General features: G+C 54.6%; 1 protein-coding gene across 4 annotated transcripts in view; it reads left to right on the plus strand.

Moving 5' to 3' along the window:
* The first annotated feature begins 540 nt into the window (after positions 1-540).
* The window catches only part of ATP2A3 (ATPase sarcoplasmic/endoplasmic reticulum Ca2+ transporting 3), a 33,677-nt gene continuing 17,134 nt past the window's right edge, over positions 541-17,083 (plus strand). For all 4 annotated transcript variants that reach the window (XM_042914853.1, XM_042914854.1, XM_042914856.1 and 1 more), the window contains exons 1-8: positions 541-839; positions 10,715-10,732; positions 11,012-11,094; positions 12,626-12,730; positions 12,919-13,057; positions 13,360-13,440; positions 13,532-13,617; positions 15,237-15,701. In XM_042914853.1, coding sequence (XP_042770787.1) covers positions 722-839; positions 10,715-10,732; positions 11,012-11,094; positions 12,626-12,730; positions 12,919-13,057; positions 13,360-13,440; positions 13,532-13,617; positions 15,237-15,701 — 1,095 coding nt within the window. In that variant the 5' untranslated portion in view covers positions 541-721. The remainder of the gene's footprint in view (positions 840-10,714; positions 10,733-11,011; positions 11,095-12,625; positions 12,731-12,918; positions 13,058-13,359; positions 13,441-13,531; positions 13,618-15,236; positions 15,702-17,083) is intronic.

The following is a 17,083-nucleotide window of genomic DNA, read 5'->3' on the forward strand; positions in this document are numbered from 1 at the left end:
CTGGTTCATTGTTAGAGGTTCGGTTGTATGAGGAATAACCATGCATCGCTGACCATTTGGAAGAGATAAAGAAAGCACAGACATCAAAAGAAGAAAACATCAAGTAATCTCCGCAGTAGTTGCGCTTATTCACAGGCTTTTGGGTTCTCTCTAGACCCAAGGTCCTCCTTTGCATATTCAAGTTCGGGGATAGGAAGCCATTCTATGGACACCTCGGTTTTGCAACCCCCCAGGACCCAGGAAGGCTCAAAAGAGGACAGCCCTGAGAATCGTGCTCCGCAGCCCGCCGCAGCTCTCGGCCCTTGGTGGCGCCCAGAGCCCTCAGGACAGGGGCTGCGGCCCCTCCCGGACACGCTAGGCGCGCTCCCCGCAGGAGGCCTCAGTTCCCCCTTCCGCAGAATGGGCTGGCGGCCCAGCCTCTGCGCCCCGGGGCGCTGCGGGGGCGGGGCGGGGAGGCAGCGGGCTCCTAGGGCTGCCGGAAGGGGTGTGAGTGCGGGGGCGGGCTCCACGCCGCCCCGCCCCGGGGAGGGAGCCCGGGGCGCTGCATCCTGGCGCGGGCCTCCGCCGCCGCCGCAGCCACTGCCGTCGGGAAAGGTCCCGGCGCGGACATGACCTCGCGCGCCGCTCTCCTGGGCGGGAGCTCCCGGCGCCCAGCGCAGTAGCCCCGCGGAGAGGCGGCGGACGGGACGGTGCAGACCGCGCAGAAAACCAGGCGGGCGGCATGGAGGCGGCGCACCTGCTCTCGGCAGCCGACGTGCTGCGCCGCTTCTCGGTGACGGTCGAGGGCGGCCTGAGGCCAGAGCAGGTGACTAGCGCGCGAGAGCGCTACGGCCCCAACGGTGAGAGCGTCGGCCTGGCCAGGGAAGCGGGGACCCGCAGTTTCAGTTTACTCCCCTGCGCCGCAAAGGGGAGCGGACCTCTCCGGTTCCAACCCTCGGTTACCGCAGGCGGGCCGGAAGCGAGGGCTCCAGAAACTTCTGCAGATGCTCTTGGGGCACTCGGACGGGCTGCGCGGCCACCTTCGCATGGGGGTGCAGGGCGGGTTCCGGGTTTAGAGACCTGACCCCTGGCTCCCCTTCCCCAGGCCCAGGGATCTGTCCGGACCTTACAGGCTTTCCACATCCACTCCCCACCCCATCCACTCCCGCAAGCTTTAATCCACCCCCATCCGCGGTCAGCGCTGGGTTCCGGTCCTGCACTGCAACCTGCCCCCATTGTGCAAAGGCATTCGCCGACCTCAGCTGACCAGGAACCAACAGGGACTCTAAGACCCAGCCTCCCAGCTGGCCCAGAGGGTCTCCCCTGAGGGCTCAATAAACACCCAGAAGGTGCAATTTGTCAGCTGGCAGCCTTGGTGCCCCCACCCCCACCTTCAGGTCTTCCTCTTTCTGCAACCCAAGGCGGATGTGGCTGGCGGGAGGGAGTCGGTGGGGGCTTTGAACTGCTTAGGCGGGAGACCTACCTCCCTGGGGGTGGCAGATTCAAGGCCTGGCTCAGGGAGTTGCCAGGATAGGCCTTTCCCTCCTGCGTGACCGTGACTGTGACCGGGAGCAGCACCTGACTGCCGCTGGGCAGGGAGGGAGCGTTTATGCTGTTGCCGTTTGGGTGGAAGTGGTATCATTTCTTCTTATCTTCTAAGGAGTTTGGGATTCTCCATCTGCCAAAAGGCACAAGTACCAGGTACTACCCAGATGTGGCCCGGGCACACAGGTGGAAGATGGAGGGGTCCCCTCCTCAAGTCACTTCCAGTCAGGACTTGCCACCCTCTTCATTCACCCCCTGGGTACTGTGCACAATTTTGGGGATCCAGATGGAAATATACCCCCACCCCCCCAAGTGCAACCTGGACCCACTTTGTTTTAGGACTTGGGGCCTCACCCTTTCAGGGATCCCGGCCAGCCAGAGGGGAAGGTGCTCTGGCCTGAGTGTCTTACTGCTCAGGGATGGCTTGAAAATTACAAAGAGCTGTCAGAAAGGGAGCTTTGGGTTTTGTATTGGCTTATGAAAACCACCTCTTATATAAATATTATCTTTCTGGAGCAGAAATCCTTTTCCAAAAAAATTAGTTGCTATATTTAGTTGAGCTGTGGGAGGAACTAGGGAGATAAATATTATTTAATATCCTCCATTAGTGACTTGGCAGGGAGGGTGTCATTGCTGCAAGAGGACAGGGCAGCAGGACTTTTCCCCCAACCCTGGGGTGGGGGTGGGGATGGGGGTCAGGGCAGCAGGTCTGGGGTTTCACAGCCTCTTTTGTGCCCTGTGGCCTCCAGCTTGGGAGTCCTGATTCCCAAGGAAAACTGGAGACCTAGCCCTTGGTTCTGCCTCCAGAAGCCCTGTGTGACCCTAGCCTACATCCCTCTTCTTTCTGGCTCCCATGTGTTCATTGATCCAGGAGAGGAGAGGCTGCTTAAGAAGGAGGGAGCCTTAGTTCTCCCCCATATTATTTTGTCTAGTGAGGGGCTTTGGGGGTGACCAGTCCACTGAGCATCTGTGTGAAGTGATAGATAAGGATGTCGATGTGGTGTGTAGGTCCACAAAGAGGTGGATGTGCTTTTGGGGGGTGGTAAGTAGGAAAAGTTGGGGGGGGCACTGATGGGGTCCCTGGTTCCCTTGTGCTTTGATAGTGGTAATAATAAAAGGTAATGTTCACCGAGCACTTACTATGTGCCAGGCACTATTAGCACTTTTCATCTCTTATTTCTTCCCCAAAACAATTCTGTGAAAACAGCTGTTGTCATTCCCATTTTGCAGAGGAGGTACCTGAGTCACCAGAAGGTTAGACAACTTGCCCAAGGTCAGATAATATTTGGTGGAGCCGGTCCTGGGTACCTGTCCCTCTCTAGCCTCCCTTTTTCTGTCTGTAGAAGGGAGTCACTGGTTCTACAGGCCTTGGGCCCCTGATGGTGGCTGTGCTAGGAGGTGGGTCAATTAGGCAGGAGCTCTCCCAGCAATGCCCCCAGCCCTCACAGGGCCCTAGAGATCCCTCAGATCACTGATTGGCTTCTTCTTCAGGAAGCATTCCGGGACTCTGGAAGTCCTCAGGTTAGGAGAGGGGAGCCAGCTGCCCCTTCCCGCATCATGCTCTCTCCAACCAGCCCCAGCTGAGGAGGAGTCATCTGTGTTCTGCAGTCTCTGTGGGCACTGGGGGGGTCTTTCCCTCTTGGGTAACCTGGAGTGGTGTCTACTCGTGTCTGGGATTGGGCTGACAGAATTTTGAACCTTAGCTCTGCCCCATTCACAGCTGTGCAATCCTGGATAAGCCACTTTTCCTCTCTGTGCCTTGGTTTCTTCGTGAGGCCATAATAGGATCCACGTCTTGGAGTTGCTTGCGAGTGTTTGTGTGCACCAAGCCATCCCTCCTGGTAGCAGAAGAGTCTGGGCCAGGATCTGGGCCAGCTGGGTGGTGGGGTGGGCTAGACCTACAGGTGGAGGGGAACACCCCAGGGACAAGTGACTTCCCCCGCCCCAGGAGTCTGTGCACCTGCAAGGTCGTTAGTGCTGGAAACCACAAGGAAGTCATTTGCTTAAGTCCTGAAGTTTGCAAATTCTGCTGGTAGAGAGAGGAAGGGAGGCTGGAAAGCAGGGGCTGGGGATCCTGTCCTCCTACCTTCTCTAACTCCTCCCTCCTCAGAGCTGGGGGATGGGGCCTCAGCAGTGCTGTGAGTCTGCCAGCTGGGAATGCCCCATACACACAGAACACAGCCTCTCCCAACCCCAGTGAACAGATGTGTCCTCTGAAACCCCAACAGGGGAGTGCACAGGAGGCCCCTGGCCCAGCACCTCTCGAGAGTGTGCCCTTCCCAGCAGGTCCCAGAGGTGCCCAGGACTCCATTTCTTTGGGGGGCTTTCTACATCCTTTCAGTTTATTTTTTGAATAAAAATGTACACACAGTACAACATTCAAAGGGTTAAAAGGTACAGTAAAGTCTCCCCAGACCTGTCCAGCCACCCAGTATTCCTAGGGTCTTGTGTCTCCTTCCCAAGGTATGCTGTGTACATACTCCTTTGGATCCTTATGAACTTTTTCACACGAAAGGCAGTGGATCGTGAGTGCTGTTCTGCCCCTGCTTTCCACGTGATAATCACTCTCGGAGATGGTGCCTTGTGGAGCATCCTGGGGCTTCCTAGTAGCTATGCAGGGTTTCATGTGGCTCTTCTGGTATTTCTTCACCTGGCTTTTGGAGGGCACTCAGATTGTTCATAGCCTCTCCTGTCACATGTCACAAGGCATATTCTTGTCCCCACATCACTTCACACACTTGTCAATATTGCCAAAGGATAAATTCCTAGAAGTGGAGTTGCTGGGCAAAACAGCATGTGTGCTTTACATTTTGACAGCTATTGCTGAATTGTTCTCCATAAAGTTGCACCTGTTGACCTGCCTGTTTCGTCACCCCTGCACCATTGCCATGCATCACCAGACATTTTGATCTGTGCCAATCTGATGGAAAAGTGTCCTCTCATAGTTTTACTTTGCATTTCTTTGGTTACCAGTCATGTTGGGCATTTTTCCATGTATTTTGGAGCCATTTGATTTTCTTGTGTCCGTGAATGGGCTGCCCATCACCTTTGCTGGATGTGAGCCAAGGCAAGAGGCAGGACTGTGTTGGGCATGTCCTACCAAGCAGGCCAACACCTGAGGGCCCTGGAGAGCCCAGTGATTTGGAAGTCAGGCAAGATCCCAGAAGGTCTGGGGTGGTTCCTGTTCAAGGGAGCTAGGGAAAGGGCTCTAACAGGAACTGGAGCCTTCCATCTGTACACTGGATACAACGGCCCCAGAGCTGCAGGTGGGAGGGGTGGCTAGATTTAGATTATTGCCAGTCGTGTCTGGGCTGTGACCTTATCTCCTGCCTTCAGCCCGGGCCCCAGTTGGCTGCTGGAACTCAGGAAACCCATGTGTGTGGCCGTAGGAAACTTGGCCAAGGGGTGTGGGGCCAGGCAGGAGGAGGGGGTGAGGTCTGAGTGGTCCACCTTGCTGGGTGGCCTCAGGAAGACTTGTCCTTCCTTGGCCTCAGTGCCCTCTTCAGTGCAGACGTGGGATCCTGAGATTCCCCTGAAGGCCTTGCAGGATATGAAACGATTCTTGGATCTGAGGAAAGTGTGGTTTCCCTACAGGCATGGGAAGTTCCAGGTCTCTTAGGTCCACCCTAGATTTCATGCCCACTGGCCCTCTTGGGCAGCCTTGGCACTCCCCCGCCCCCACCCCAGGAACAGCATCCCCTCACACCAGGAGCTCCCTGAGGCAGGACCGAGTCTGTCCACACCATGCTGGCATATAGATGTTAAGCAGACCCTTTGCCAGGGTTTTCTACTGCCAGATCAGCCAGGTAGTCTGTAGGCCTCTGCATTTGGGGAGCTGCTTCCCAAGGCCCCCTGGAGAGCAGGACCATGTTGCCCACTCTAGATAGGTCCTAGAGACCCGGACAGGGCCAGGTGAACTGGGTGCGGTCTGCCCAGTGAAGGCGTCTCCCTGATTCTGCAAGTGATAACTTAATTGCCCTGTAAACTTACTTTTGAGGAAGACCTTGGTGAGCTCTTGCCTCTCCAGGCTGGAATCAACAATTTAGAAGTTGAAATACCAGTTTCCAATGTTTTGAGATGAGAAAAAGGAGTCAAGAGGGAAGATCAGGGGAGCAGGTGATCATGCAGCCTGGGGTAGCCTTGGCCGTATACCCCACTTCTCCTGGGCTCCAGGCTGTGGGCCCAGGGCCTTGACCTGAACAATGGGGCGACTGAGTAAACAATTCTGTGAGGCTCTTTATGGACCCAGGGGTGACTCATTCCCTCCCCGCCCTGGAAGGGCTCCCATCAGGTGGGGGTGACCGCAATACTGATGACTAGTAAGAGAAGAGCGGAGGGATGGGTGGACGGGCTTTTCCAAGAAGGCTTCCTGGAAGGCTGGGGTTTAGATGAGGAGCTGCGGAAAGGTACTCTGCACAGAAAGAATGGCCCAAGCAAAACTTTGGAGGGGAAGAAGCTTTAGCAAAACCAGGGAAGGTAGTGGCAATTCTAAGGCATCTCACTTGGCTGGCAGATGTCCAGGATATAGGAGGTTCTGAAAGGTCAGCTTGGGGCAGATCCAGGAAGGCCCTGAAGGCCATGCTAAGGTCAGTCTTTATTCCTCAGGCCAAGGGGAGCCACTATTGGTCTGTGAGCAGGACAGAGGCAGGGTCATTCACTCATTTCCAAATCTTTATCGAGCACCTTCTATGTGCCAGGCACTGCTCTAGGTGCTGAAGACACTGCACTTGACAAATTACTACTGGCATGGAGCTTACGTTTTAATAACCAATATTATAGCTAATATTTACTGAGCATTTACCATGTGCCGTGCGTGTTGTTTAATCTTCACAGTGACTTCAGAAGTGGTTACTATCATTATCCCCATTTTGCAGATGGGGAAACTGAGGCACAGAGGGGGTTAATTGACTTGTCCATAGCCAAAGAACTATCAAGAGATAGAGCATGACTTGAACTTAGCCCTCTGGACCAGACTCCTTGCCCCAAGCCATGAAGCTTCTCTGATCATATGCTCCCTTTTGTCCTCCAGGGCCCACAGGCTAACTTCCAGGCCCCTTCAGGCCAGCCCCACATTGGGCATCTGGGGGCGTGGGCCAGCTCACTGACAGTAGTGACCTAGGGAAGGGGTTGGCTGGGAGAGTCCACCACGTACACTATTTCAGAAGAATAATGGGGGACTGCATGCCACCGGGCTGGCCCAGCTGGGATGCGGAAGGGAATAGCACTTCCTGTTACTGTCTTTGGCTGCAGCCTGCTGAATGGCACCAAGAGGTGGGCAGGGCTGGGGCATTCTCCCCATTTAACAAATGGAGCATCTGACACTGTTGAGGGCTCAGCGCACCACCCCCTCCACATGCAGCCTGAGGATAGCAAGGGGGAACCAGCATCTTCCAGAGATGCCTGGGGAGAGGCTGGGACAGTGCTTTCCTAGCCCCTGGGTTCCCTCCATGGCCCTAGGACCCGGTCACGTGAAGGGACAGCCCCAGGGTTGTCTGGGGTCTTGGCAGGATTAGAATTTGAAGTAGACCAGGCCTGAGCAGACGGAGCCTAGTAACCGTCAAAACACCACCTGTGAGGACAGCAGAGCCTTTGTGGGCAGGGACGATTTTGGCTAGTGGCTCTGGGATCACGACGAAGGGGTGAGCTAGCCGATGGAATCAGGGCACCCAGCCTAACAATCAGAACATAGGATGCCAAGTTTTTTCAGGTGACTTTGGCTAGCGAAGGCAGTGCAACAGGGATGGGAAGGCAGAGCAGCTTAGGAGTCAGCACAGGAGGTGCTGAGCAGGTGGTCAAGAGCCAGACTACCCGAGTTTAAAATTCTTTTGCTTATTTATTTTTGAGAGAGAGAGACAGAGCGTGAGCAGGGGAGGGGCAGAGAGAGAGGGAGACACAGAACCTGAAGCAGGCACCAGGCTCTGAGCTGTCAGCACAGAGCCTGATGTGGGGCTCGAACTCACGGACCGCGAGATCATGACCTGAGCCCAAGTCGGATGCTTAACTGACTGAGCCCCCCAGGCGCCCCTGGACTACCCAAGTTTAAAGCTGCCACTTCGCAGCTGTATGACCATAAAGTAGTCATTCAACCTCTCCGTGCTTCAGTTATTTACTCTGTAAAAGGGGAATAATAATGGTATCTTCCTTCTCAGGTTGTTTGAGCATCACAAGAGAGTTAATGCCCAAGAGGATGCATGGCATTTGGCACGCCCAAGACTAATAATTCTGCTCTAATTATTCTGCTGTGGAGTACCTTCTTATATACTCAGCATATAGTACCCACCCCATAAAGCACTTGGCACACTGCTTGGTACATAATAGGTGCTCAGTAAATGTGGTTCTTACTAATGTTAATGACAGCAGCCCTTCAGGGTGGGAGTGGGTACCCCATCTTCCAAAGAGGCTCAGGATCCCACAGGGAGCCAGCTGCTCAGGCAAAACTAGAAGCATGTGCACTGCATGTACAGGGACGGGCAGGGCATCTTCTGTGACCTCGTGGCTGGCTGAGCCTCCCCCAAGGGCAGTGGGTAGGTTAGAAGGGGAACCTTGTGGTAGAGGCCAGGTCTGGGGAGAAGGGGGTATCAGTCAGGATCAGCTAGGTTATGCTGCAGTAACAAACCCCATATCTCAGTGGCTGAAAACAGTACAGGCCATTTCTTGCTCACGCTGTAGATCTGTATGTCAGTGGCAGGTCGTCTGGGGGCTTTGTGTCTCCTGTACTCTGTGATTCTGATTCACAGAGCAGACACGTCTCACGGGTTGCTGGTTGTTGTAGCAGAAGGACAAAGAGCTCCGGATCTTCACTGTCCAATGCTATAGCCACTAGCCTTGTTTGGCTGTTTAAATGTAAATGAATGAAAATTAAGTGAAATTTAAAATTCACCTACTCAGCCACACTAGCCACATTCCCAATGCTCAATAGCTACATGTGGTTAGTGGCTACTGTATGGGACAGTGCAGCTAGAGGACGCTTCCATCATCACAGAAAGTTCCACTAGACAGTACCCTTCTAAATAGAGAGTCTCCTGCCACCAATTTAATGCCCCCGCCCAGAACTAACATGCATCCTTCTTTTTGTAACTTGCACAAGGGCCAGAAAGTGCAGTCATACTATGTGCCCGCAAGGTGGGGACAATCAGAAGCATTTGGAGAACAAACGGCCACCAAAGAGTGGATCCTGAGTCGGATGTTGGGTCAGAGAGCAGAAGGGGAGAACTTGACAGGTGACTGAGGCAGGCAGAGGGCAGCTTGGGGGGAATTCGAGCTGGTACGTGTGCCCCGTGACAATGCTTCCCAACCCCAGGCCTTGACCCTGCCCAGAAAAAATGCCGTAAGGAGTATGGTGGCCTAAGGGCTACATGCCTGACAGAGGGAGGGGTTAGGGAGACAGCAGGAGGGATTCAGTGAGACTTATGGATAAGCTCCCATTGGTCAGGAACCCTGAACATCCCCACAGAGGCAGGGGGTTCGGGAGTCTCCTGAGTAGAGCACAGCTGAAGCAGGCTGAGGTGTGCCATGAGGTTGGAAATATTCTGTGCCAAGGCTGGGGCATGGCAGACATGACCCCTAAAGGACCCCGCTGGATTGGAGAACTGGCCCAGAAAACTAGGCCTGGCCCTCCCCCTGCCTTTCCTGTTCACTTCAGCTAAATAGATCAGAAGGAAAAAGTCTGTTTGATTTTAATCTCAACGCAGGACACTGGAGATTACATTTTCCACGGAAAATGTCAGCCGTTGCCTAAAATAGGACCAGAAAATGTATTTTTAGGTTATGTGTTTCCCTCCTGGATTTCTGCATCCCAGTGGGCTGCTTGATACTCTCCATGGTTCAGCTGCCGGATGCCCCAGATCCTCCGAACAGGTGGTCTGGGGAGAGGCCTCCCACAGGGAGAATGGTTGCGGGTATTCGAGCTCAAAACAGGTGGACAGATACAAGGACCTGTGCCAAGAAGGAAGAAGAGGAAGGGAGAGCCAGCCTAGGTTAGAGCCTCAGAGTCCGCGTTGTTGACAAGCTCCCAGGTGATGCCAGCGCTGCTAGTCGAGACAGGCCAATGAGTAGCAGGGCTCAGGGAGGCTCAGTCTGGGAGGAGCCTCAGGCCTCAACAGAGCCTGGCTTCAGCCCTTGGAGGGAGAAGCCCATTGGACTCCACCCTTTGAGTCCCAGCTCCTGTCCCTTCCCCTAGACTTACCTACTTGCTCTGTGACCTTGTTCAAGCCGCTTTTCCACTCTGGATCTCAGTTCTTGTACCTGCGGAACAGGGTGAGCATTCCTGCCCTGTCTCCCTTTAGACTGTTGGGAAGATTCAAAGACTCCAGGTACTGAGGCAGCCGGCTCGCCTGGAATAAAAGGTCCTTCAGGAAATGGAGGAGATAAAAATAGAGCTTGTAAAGTGACAGCAGGTCCTGGTGGTGTTTGGGAACATCACTCCTCAAACTGTTCTACGGGTCACAGACCAGGCGTGTGGGATGGATCTTCATGGAGTTTGCCCAGAGTGGAGGGTTTGGGGCGGGGGGGGGGGGGGGGGGGGGGGGGGGACAAGGTGAGACTCGGCCTCTAGGAACTTAACCATGGCAGGGTGCCTGGGGTGCTGGCTGCTGAGGTTGTGTCCAAGGGAACCCCCAGGTATGGGGGACTCAGCAGGCTGGCTGTGCTATAGACCTTGTCCAAGTACTCCCGGGGGAGCAGGTAAGTCAGAAGTAGCCTGAGCTAAAATCAAGTAAAATTTTAAATTTTACTTAATTTTCATTCATTTAAATTTGAGGGAGGGGCTACCTTGCCATGGCCATAGAGGACATTGAACAGGATTGGGCAGCCGTCTGAGAAAGAGCAGTGCAGGGGAGCTATCAACTCACTGGTGACCTTTGGGGTCCCTTCTCTTCAACAGTTTGCTCAGTTTCTCTGTGCAGTGGAGGAGGGTCTAGAAGGACCCATGTCCCAAGGTGAGCCATGCCATACCATGCCATACCAGATCTTCCTCAGCCAGAGTGGGGTGAAGCGAGGGGAGCAATGGAAGCCTCTGTGCTCAGACCATCCATTCTGTGACCTCAGAGAGCTGTGGGGATATCTCTCGACCATCATGGTGGTCTGGGTAGGCATAGTGGGGAGGGACTGCTGAGACTCCTCCATGGCCCCACTGCATAACCCGATTATCTCTTGTCTCCTCATGGCTCCTGTGACTGCCTGGATCCCACAGAGCTCCCAACTGAGGAAGGTAAGGCTTGGGCCAGGGTGGGCTGCAAGGCCACCAGGCAACATTCTTGGGCCATTCACTGTCAGGTTGTAGCCTTCCCTCTCCCCAACAGAGTGAGGCTTTGCCGAGCCCCCCCCCCCCCCCCGGTATCACCCACCTGTGCCTGTAGGGCCTCAGGCTCTCAGTCTTTAAGTGGTATGGAGGGAGTGGGCCAGGTGGTCTCTGAGGCGGTCCCAGCTCTGAATGGGGGCAAGTCACTTGGTAAGGAATCCAGGCTTCACCTAGTACTCCGGTTCTCAGGGAAGTCCCTGTGGGAGCTGGTGCTGGAGCAGTTTGAAGACCTCCTGGTGCGCATCCTGCTGTTGGCTGCCCTGGTCTCCTTCGTAAGTAAGGCCCCCGTCCCACAGCATCAGTCTTCCCGGAAGGGAAGGCCAGGTTGGGGCAGTGCTCAGAGGCCCAGGCTCTGAATCCCAGGTCTGTCTTCTTAGCCATGGGCATCCCTGGACCCCTACATACCTCTTGCCTTGCTCAGACTTCAGCTTGCCTCAAAGCCTGCCTCCCCAGTGGTACTCCCCAGTTGTGACAATCAGATGTCTCTCGCGGTACCTAGGTGGCTCAGTTGGTTAAGCGTCTGACTCTTGGTTTCAGCTCAAGTCATGATATCACAGGCTCATGGGATCAAGCCCCGCATTGGGCTGTGTGCTGACAGGACAGAGCCTGCTTGGGATTCTCTCTCTCTCTCTCTCTCTCTCTCTCTCTCTCTCTCTGCCCCTCCCCCCTTCATGCGCATGCATGAGTGCACACATGTGCTGTCTCTCAAAATAAATAAATAAAACATTAAAAAAAAAGTCTCCCTATGTTGCCAAATTATCCCTGGTGGTGGAGAGCCCTTTCCATGGTTCCCAATGCCCCACAGAAGAATTTGGACCTTAACCTCTTACAGCTTCTCTGTGGCTGCTTCTCCCTTTACTCTTCCGCTATTTTCACTGCCTGAAACCCTCCTGGACCTGTAGGATCAGGGGCCCAGGGTGGAGCTGTGGGGAGGGGGGGGGGCGGTGATTGTCACTGATGGCTGAGCAGCAGAAACCCAAGGGTAATGCAGGGAAATGGCCCCCCTGGGAGTGGACACAGTTCCTGCTCTTGGCCCTGTGCCCAGCAGGGCCTGGGGAGGAGACCTCATGTAGGTAACATGGAGTGCAGGGCAGCGGGGGCCCAGCCAGCTGTATCTGGCCTTCCTGGCAACTGTCCTTGTAGAAACTGAGGACTCCTCCAGAGAAAAAAAACCCTATCTATGCAGGTGCCTACAACAGCTTAGCCAAAAGGGTGCTGATACTCCTCTATAGTACAGATGGACACACTGAGACCCGTGGAGGGGAGTAACAAGTACCCACTTGGGCCAAGAGGTGGGAATGGGACTTTAATCAGGTCTTTTGCCTCCAGGCCTGGACTCTGACTGAAATTATGCTTCTCTGGCCAGTGGACTTCAGGCATTAGTCCGCAATGGGATTAGCTGGGTTTGTTCAAACATAGACTGTTGGGGCCTCACCCCAGACTTTCTGACTCAGGGGAACTGAGATGGACCCTGAGAATTGCATTTCTAACAAGTTCCCAGATGCTGCTACTGCCGCCAGTCTGGCATCACACTTGGAGAACCACAGCTGGGCAGGCTGGCAGCTGTATAACCGCCCCTTGTCCTGAAAGTCGGCTGGGTGGGATGTGGGCCATGACAGTCACTAACTGCAAGAGCTGAGTGTTCTAAGCCAGAGCCTCAGAGCAGCCCTCTCCAAGCCCAGGGCGCCCTGGGGGGATCTCTCCCAAAGCAGGAGAGCAGACAGGAGATCCGGGGTGTGAAGGAAACGGTGAGCAGACCCCGGCACACAGCGTAGCCCCAGCTCACCAAGTCTCACTCCATAGGTCCTGGCCTGTTTTGAGGAGGGCGAGGAGACCACAACAGCCTTCGTGGAGCCTCTGGTCATCATGCTGATCCTCGTGGCCAATGCCATCGTGGGCGTATGGCAGGTGGGAGGTAGAGGTGGGCTGGACCCTGGGGTGTCCCAGCTGCTGGATGTGACCGCCACTTGGTGTTAGAGTCCCGCTGCAGGTCCTTCTGCTTCTAGCTGTATCCCAGGCTCCAAGGGTGTCATTACAAGGGGTCAGCCAGGTAGGGCCAGTGGGGACAGACCACCTACCTGCCTCGTATTCTGCAGGAACGCAATGCTGAGAGTGCCATTGAGGCCCTGAAAGAGTATGAGCCTGAGATGGGTAAGGTGATCCGCTCGGACCGCAAGGGCGTGCAGAGGATCCGCGCCCGGGACATCGTCCCTGGAGACATCGTGGAAGTAGCAGGTACACTAGGGGCCTCTTTTCATTATGTGATGCTGGCGAGCCCATCCCTCCCTTTGTCCCCATCTTTCTGGCTGTATACACAGAGCGGGGTGGCTGCTGGATCCCTCCAAAGCTTTTTGGCCAAAACCCCAGATATGGGGTTTTGGACAGATATGGAGACTGTAGGCCAGGGAGCAGCACCTATCTCAGGGATCACTACTCAGGCCCTTGCCTCTCAGCCCCAGCCTTGGTTCCTGGCAGCTCTCCTGGCTTTGCTAGGGGGTGGTGCCTAAAGCCACACTCAGCCAACTCTCTCCCCACAGTGGGAGACAAAGTGCCCGCTGACCTCCGCCTCCTCGAGATCAAGTCCACCACTCTGAGAGTGGACCAGTCCATCCTGACAGGTGAGGCCTGGAGGCTGGGGCTGAGCAGGGGCTAGGTCAGGGGGTGGGGGTGTCTTCACATAAGGCTTCTCATTTCTGATTCCACAACCAGGTGAATCCGTGTCTGTGACCAAACACACAGATGCTATCCTGGATCCCAGAGCTGTGAACCAGGACAAGAAGAACATGCTATTCTCTGTAAGTCCCTGGGATGGCTGGACACTGCTAATAAAAACAGTAACATTTAGATGAATCATTTAAAGCCCTACAAAAAGAACTTCATCGATTATTGACCATATGTACAAATTTATGGTATTAGTGATAGCTTGTGTTTACTGAAGGCTGTGTGCCTGGCACTATTCTAAGCCCTTTATGTGTATTTATTCCTCACACTGCTTTTGAAATGAGTACTCAAAAAAAAAAAAAAAAGAAATGAGTACTCTTATTCTTCACATTTTCCAGCAAGGAAACAGGCATAGAGAGGGTAAGTAAATTGCCCAAGGTCACACAGCCAGTGAATGGCAGAGCTGGGATGTGAACTCAGACGCTCGGAGTCCAGAGATTTTCCTCCTACCTGCTAGGCTTTACCCTGCCTTAATCTATAGAGGGACAGAGCTAGCCTATAATTTCCCAGTGGAGACACCTCTAGAGCGAAGATGGTTGCCAAAGTGGTGGAGTATGGCAGAAACAGTTCATATCTCAGATGGGAAAACTGACCCCCTAAGGCAAGATGCCAGGGCCCGGTGGTTCTTTTCAGGGAGAGTGGTGGGTTCAGCCATGGTGGGAATGATATGGCCCTGTGGCCTCAGAGGTACTTAACCAGCGAAGGTTACAGGCCTCCCAGAAACAGCCAGAAGCTGAACACAGAAGCCACGATAGGTCAGGCCATTTGGCCATGTCCCAGGGCACCAAGTTATAGGGCTAGAAGACTTCCCCAGAAGTGAACAGAAATGGAGAACACAACATTTGCTCCGAGTTCTTCTTAAGAACTGCCTGCCTAGATGCATGGAAGCCTTGGACAAGCTGCTTTGAGGTGGGGAGGGACTTTACAAGGCATGCTCCAGCATCAGCAGCTGTCACTAAGCAGCCTTCTGAGGTGCACGCTCTGGCTAACTGCAGGTCATTTCCTTAGCTGAAGGGCCTGCAAACTGTGGGGACAGGGGAATGGGAGAGTAGAAGCTGCATTGCTCAGGACAAGAGAAAAGAAACTGAGGTTGCTACTGGCACCTACCTTTTCTCAAGCCTCAGCCCAGGACACCTGTCTGAAGGGGTACCGGGTTATTAGCCCCCTCAGAGAAGCTCCTTTGTGGGACCATTTTATCAAAGAGGACACAGCGGCTCAAGGCTAGCTAGCCTTTACATCAGGACTTAAGGATTTTACCAGGGCCCTGGGAGTGGATGGACGTAAACTTGTTTTCTGGATTCTTCAGTAAATATTTACAGATTATTTACCTAGGATCACAGTCAGCTTTGGCACTCCTACATGGCCACATTGGCTTTTTATGAATCACATTTTGGGGGATTGATGTTGTGCTGTGCTGGTTGATCCTATCGTCAATATTGGCCTGGTGCTTCCCCATGCTAGTCACTGGGGACGTGGTGCTGAACCAAGCCCTTGCCTTCATAGAGCTGACACTGTCATCAAGATGACAGCGATAGCTTGGTCCCACATAGCTGCATAAGTCTGAGAGCACTAAGTGACACGGAGACAAAAAGCCTAGTAGGGGGGTAAGCACCTTACGCCAGCCCGAAGGAGTCAGGGGTCCTCAGCCCTAACCAGGGTGCTAAGCAGCCCTTCTCACCTCTCCCTTGGCCAGGGTACCAACATCGCATCGGGCAAGGCACTGGGGGTGGCAGTGGCCACAGGCCTGCACACAGAGCTGGGTAAGATCCGGAGTCAGATGGCGGCAGTGGAGCCAGAGCGGACACCGCTGCAGCACAAGCTGGATGAGTTCGGGCGGCAGCTGTCCCGTGCCATCTCTGTGATCTGTGTGGCCGTGTGGGTCATCAACATCAGCCACTTCGCTGACCCAGCCCATGGTGGCTCCTGGCTTCGTGGTGCCGTCTACTACTTCAAGATTGCTGTGGCTCTGGCTGTGGCTGCCATCCCTGAGGGCCTCCCAGCTGTTATCACTACATGCCTGGCTCTGGGCACACGGCGCATGGCACGCAAGAATGCCATTGTGCGGAGTCTGCCCTCTGTGGAGACGCTGGGCTGCACCTCGGTCATCTGCTCCGACAAGACAGGCACACTCACCACCAATCAGATGTCTGTCTGCCGGGTGAGTGGTTGCGGCCAGCTTGGGGCCCCACCGGTGTTGCCGTGTGGCGTTCAGCTGGCCGAATTCCCTCTTTGGGCTGCCCCTTGACTGCTCTTTGGCAGCGGATGGAGCAGAGAGCCTGTGGGCTGCCCCATGGTGGGGAGCAGATCCAGGTTTTCCCGGGGCAGAGCAGCTAAGTCTGGCTGGACACGTGTCACTAGGACCCACGTATCACTGTGGCAGGTCATTGCCTATGAAGCTCAGTTTCTTCACCTGCAGTTTGGGTTTGCAAGCTTTGGTAGACAACCATAAAGGACACGGGAGGGGGTCAAGTACAGCCTTGGCATCTGAGCCAGGTTCTGTCCTGCTCCACTGTGACTCTGCAGTCAACGCCTGTCACCAGGTATGTCAGCTCCAGTGACCTGGGAAGGGCCAGGGCAGGAATTATTCATTTCCTGGCACTCAGTCCCAGATCCTGGGCCTGCTGCCTGCATGCTCCAGGGATTCTGGCTGAGACTCCAGCAGGCCCATGGGGCAGAGGGGTGGGTGGGGTAATGGTGCAGGTTGTGGGCTTCCCACCCCTCTCAGATTCTCCCATCCCCCTTCTCTCACCTCTGCTCCATAATCTGCCCACTGGGAAACTCAGGCTCTGTATCCGAGAACTTGAAGCCCGTCAGAGGTTGTCACAGGGGAAGGGGCACCAGCAAGCTTTATATCCTGAGGCCCCTGACCTTTAAAATCTCTAGTAGGACTTCATTTGAACAGAGGGTTCCTTAACTGAAATAAAGATTTGAAAAACACACTATGGGGAAGTTGTAGAGGCAGTACATGCTGGACAAGGAGCTGAGAAATGACTTCTCAAGAGTTACGCTGGCTGGAGGGCTGCCCCCTAGGAGCAGGGAGGAGAGCTCAAAGGAAGGGGCATTTAGTGAGCACCTCCTGGGTGCTGAGCTGGCCATTGGCTTGGGAATGTACGGCAAAGCAGTTTCCAGAAAGCAAGAGCTCTCCCTGGCAGAGCTGGCTGACAGACAAAAAAATGCGCTGCCCTGGGAGGGGTGAACCCCCTGACCCTGAAGTGCACAGGTAGGGGCTGGGTGACCCGGCAGGCCTAAGAGCACACTCTCTGGGAACACCTTTGGGCAGGAGGGTCTCTGCCTCAGAGCAGGCCGTGGGTTTCCTCCCTCGGGGGCCAGGAACTCATCCTTTCAAAGGGAAGAGAGGGGCAGCTCTAGTGTGACCCCACTCTCTTCTCATGTTACCGGTGGAGAAACTAATGCTCAGGTTCTCAGCCAGGAATCGCATAACAAAATGGGCAAGGACCCAGGCTTTCTGCCGCTCCTTCCAGAACATTGAGGAACCAGCCATAAACCCGTCAGGGGTCCAGAGCAGAGGCCCTGCCTCAG

This window comes from Panthera leo, chromosome E1, assembly GCF_018350215.1.
Source record: "Panthera leo isolate Ple1 chromosome E1, P.leo_Ple1_pat1.1, whole genome shotgun sequence".
In the NCBI taxonomy this organism is placed as follows: domain Eukaryota; kingdom Metazoa; phylum Chordata; class Mammalia; order Carnivora; family Felidae; genus Panthera; species Panthera leo.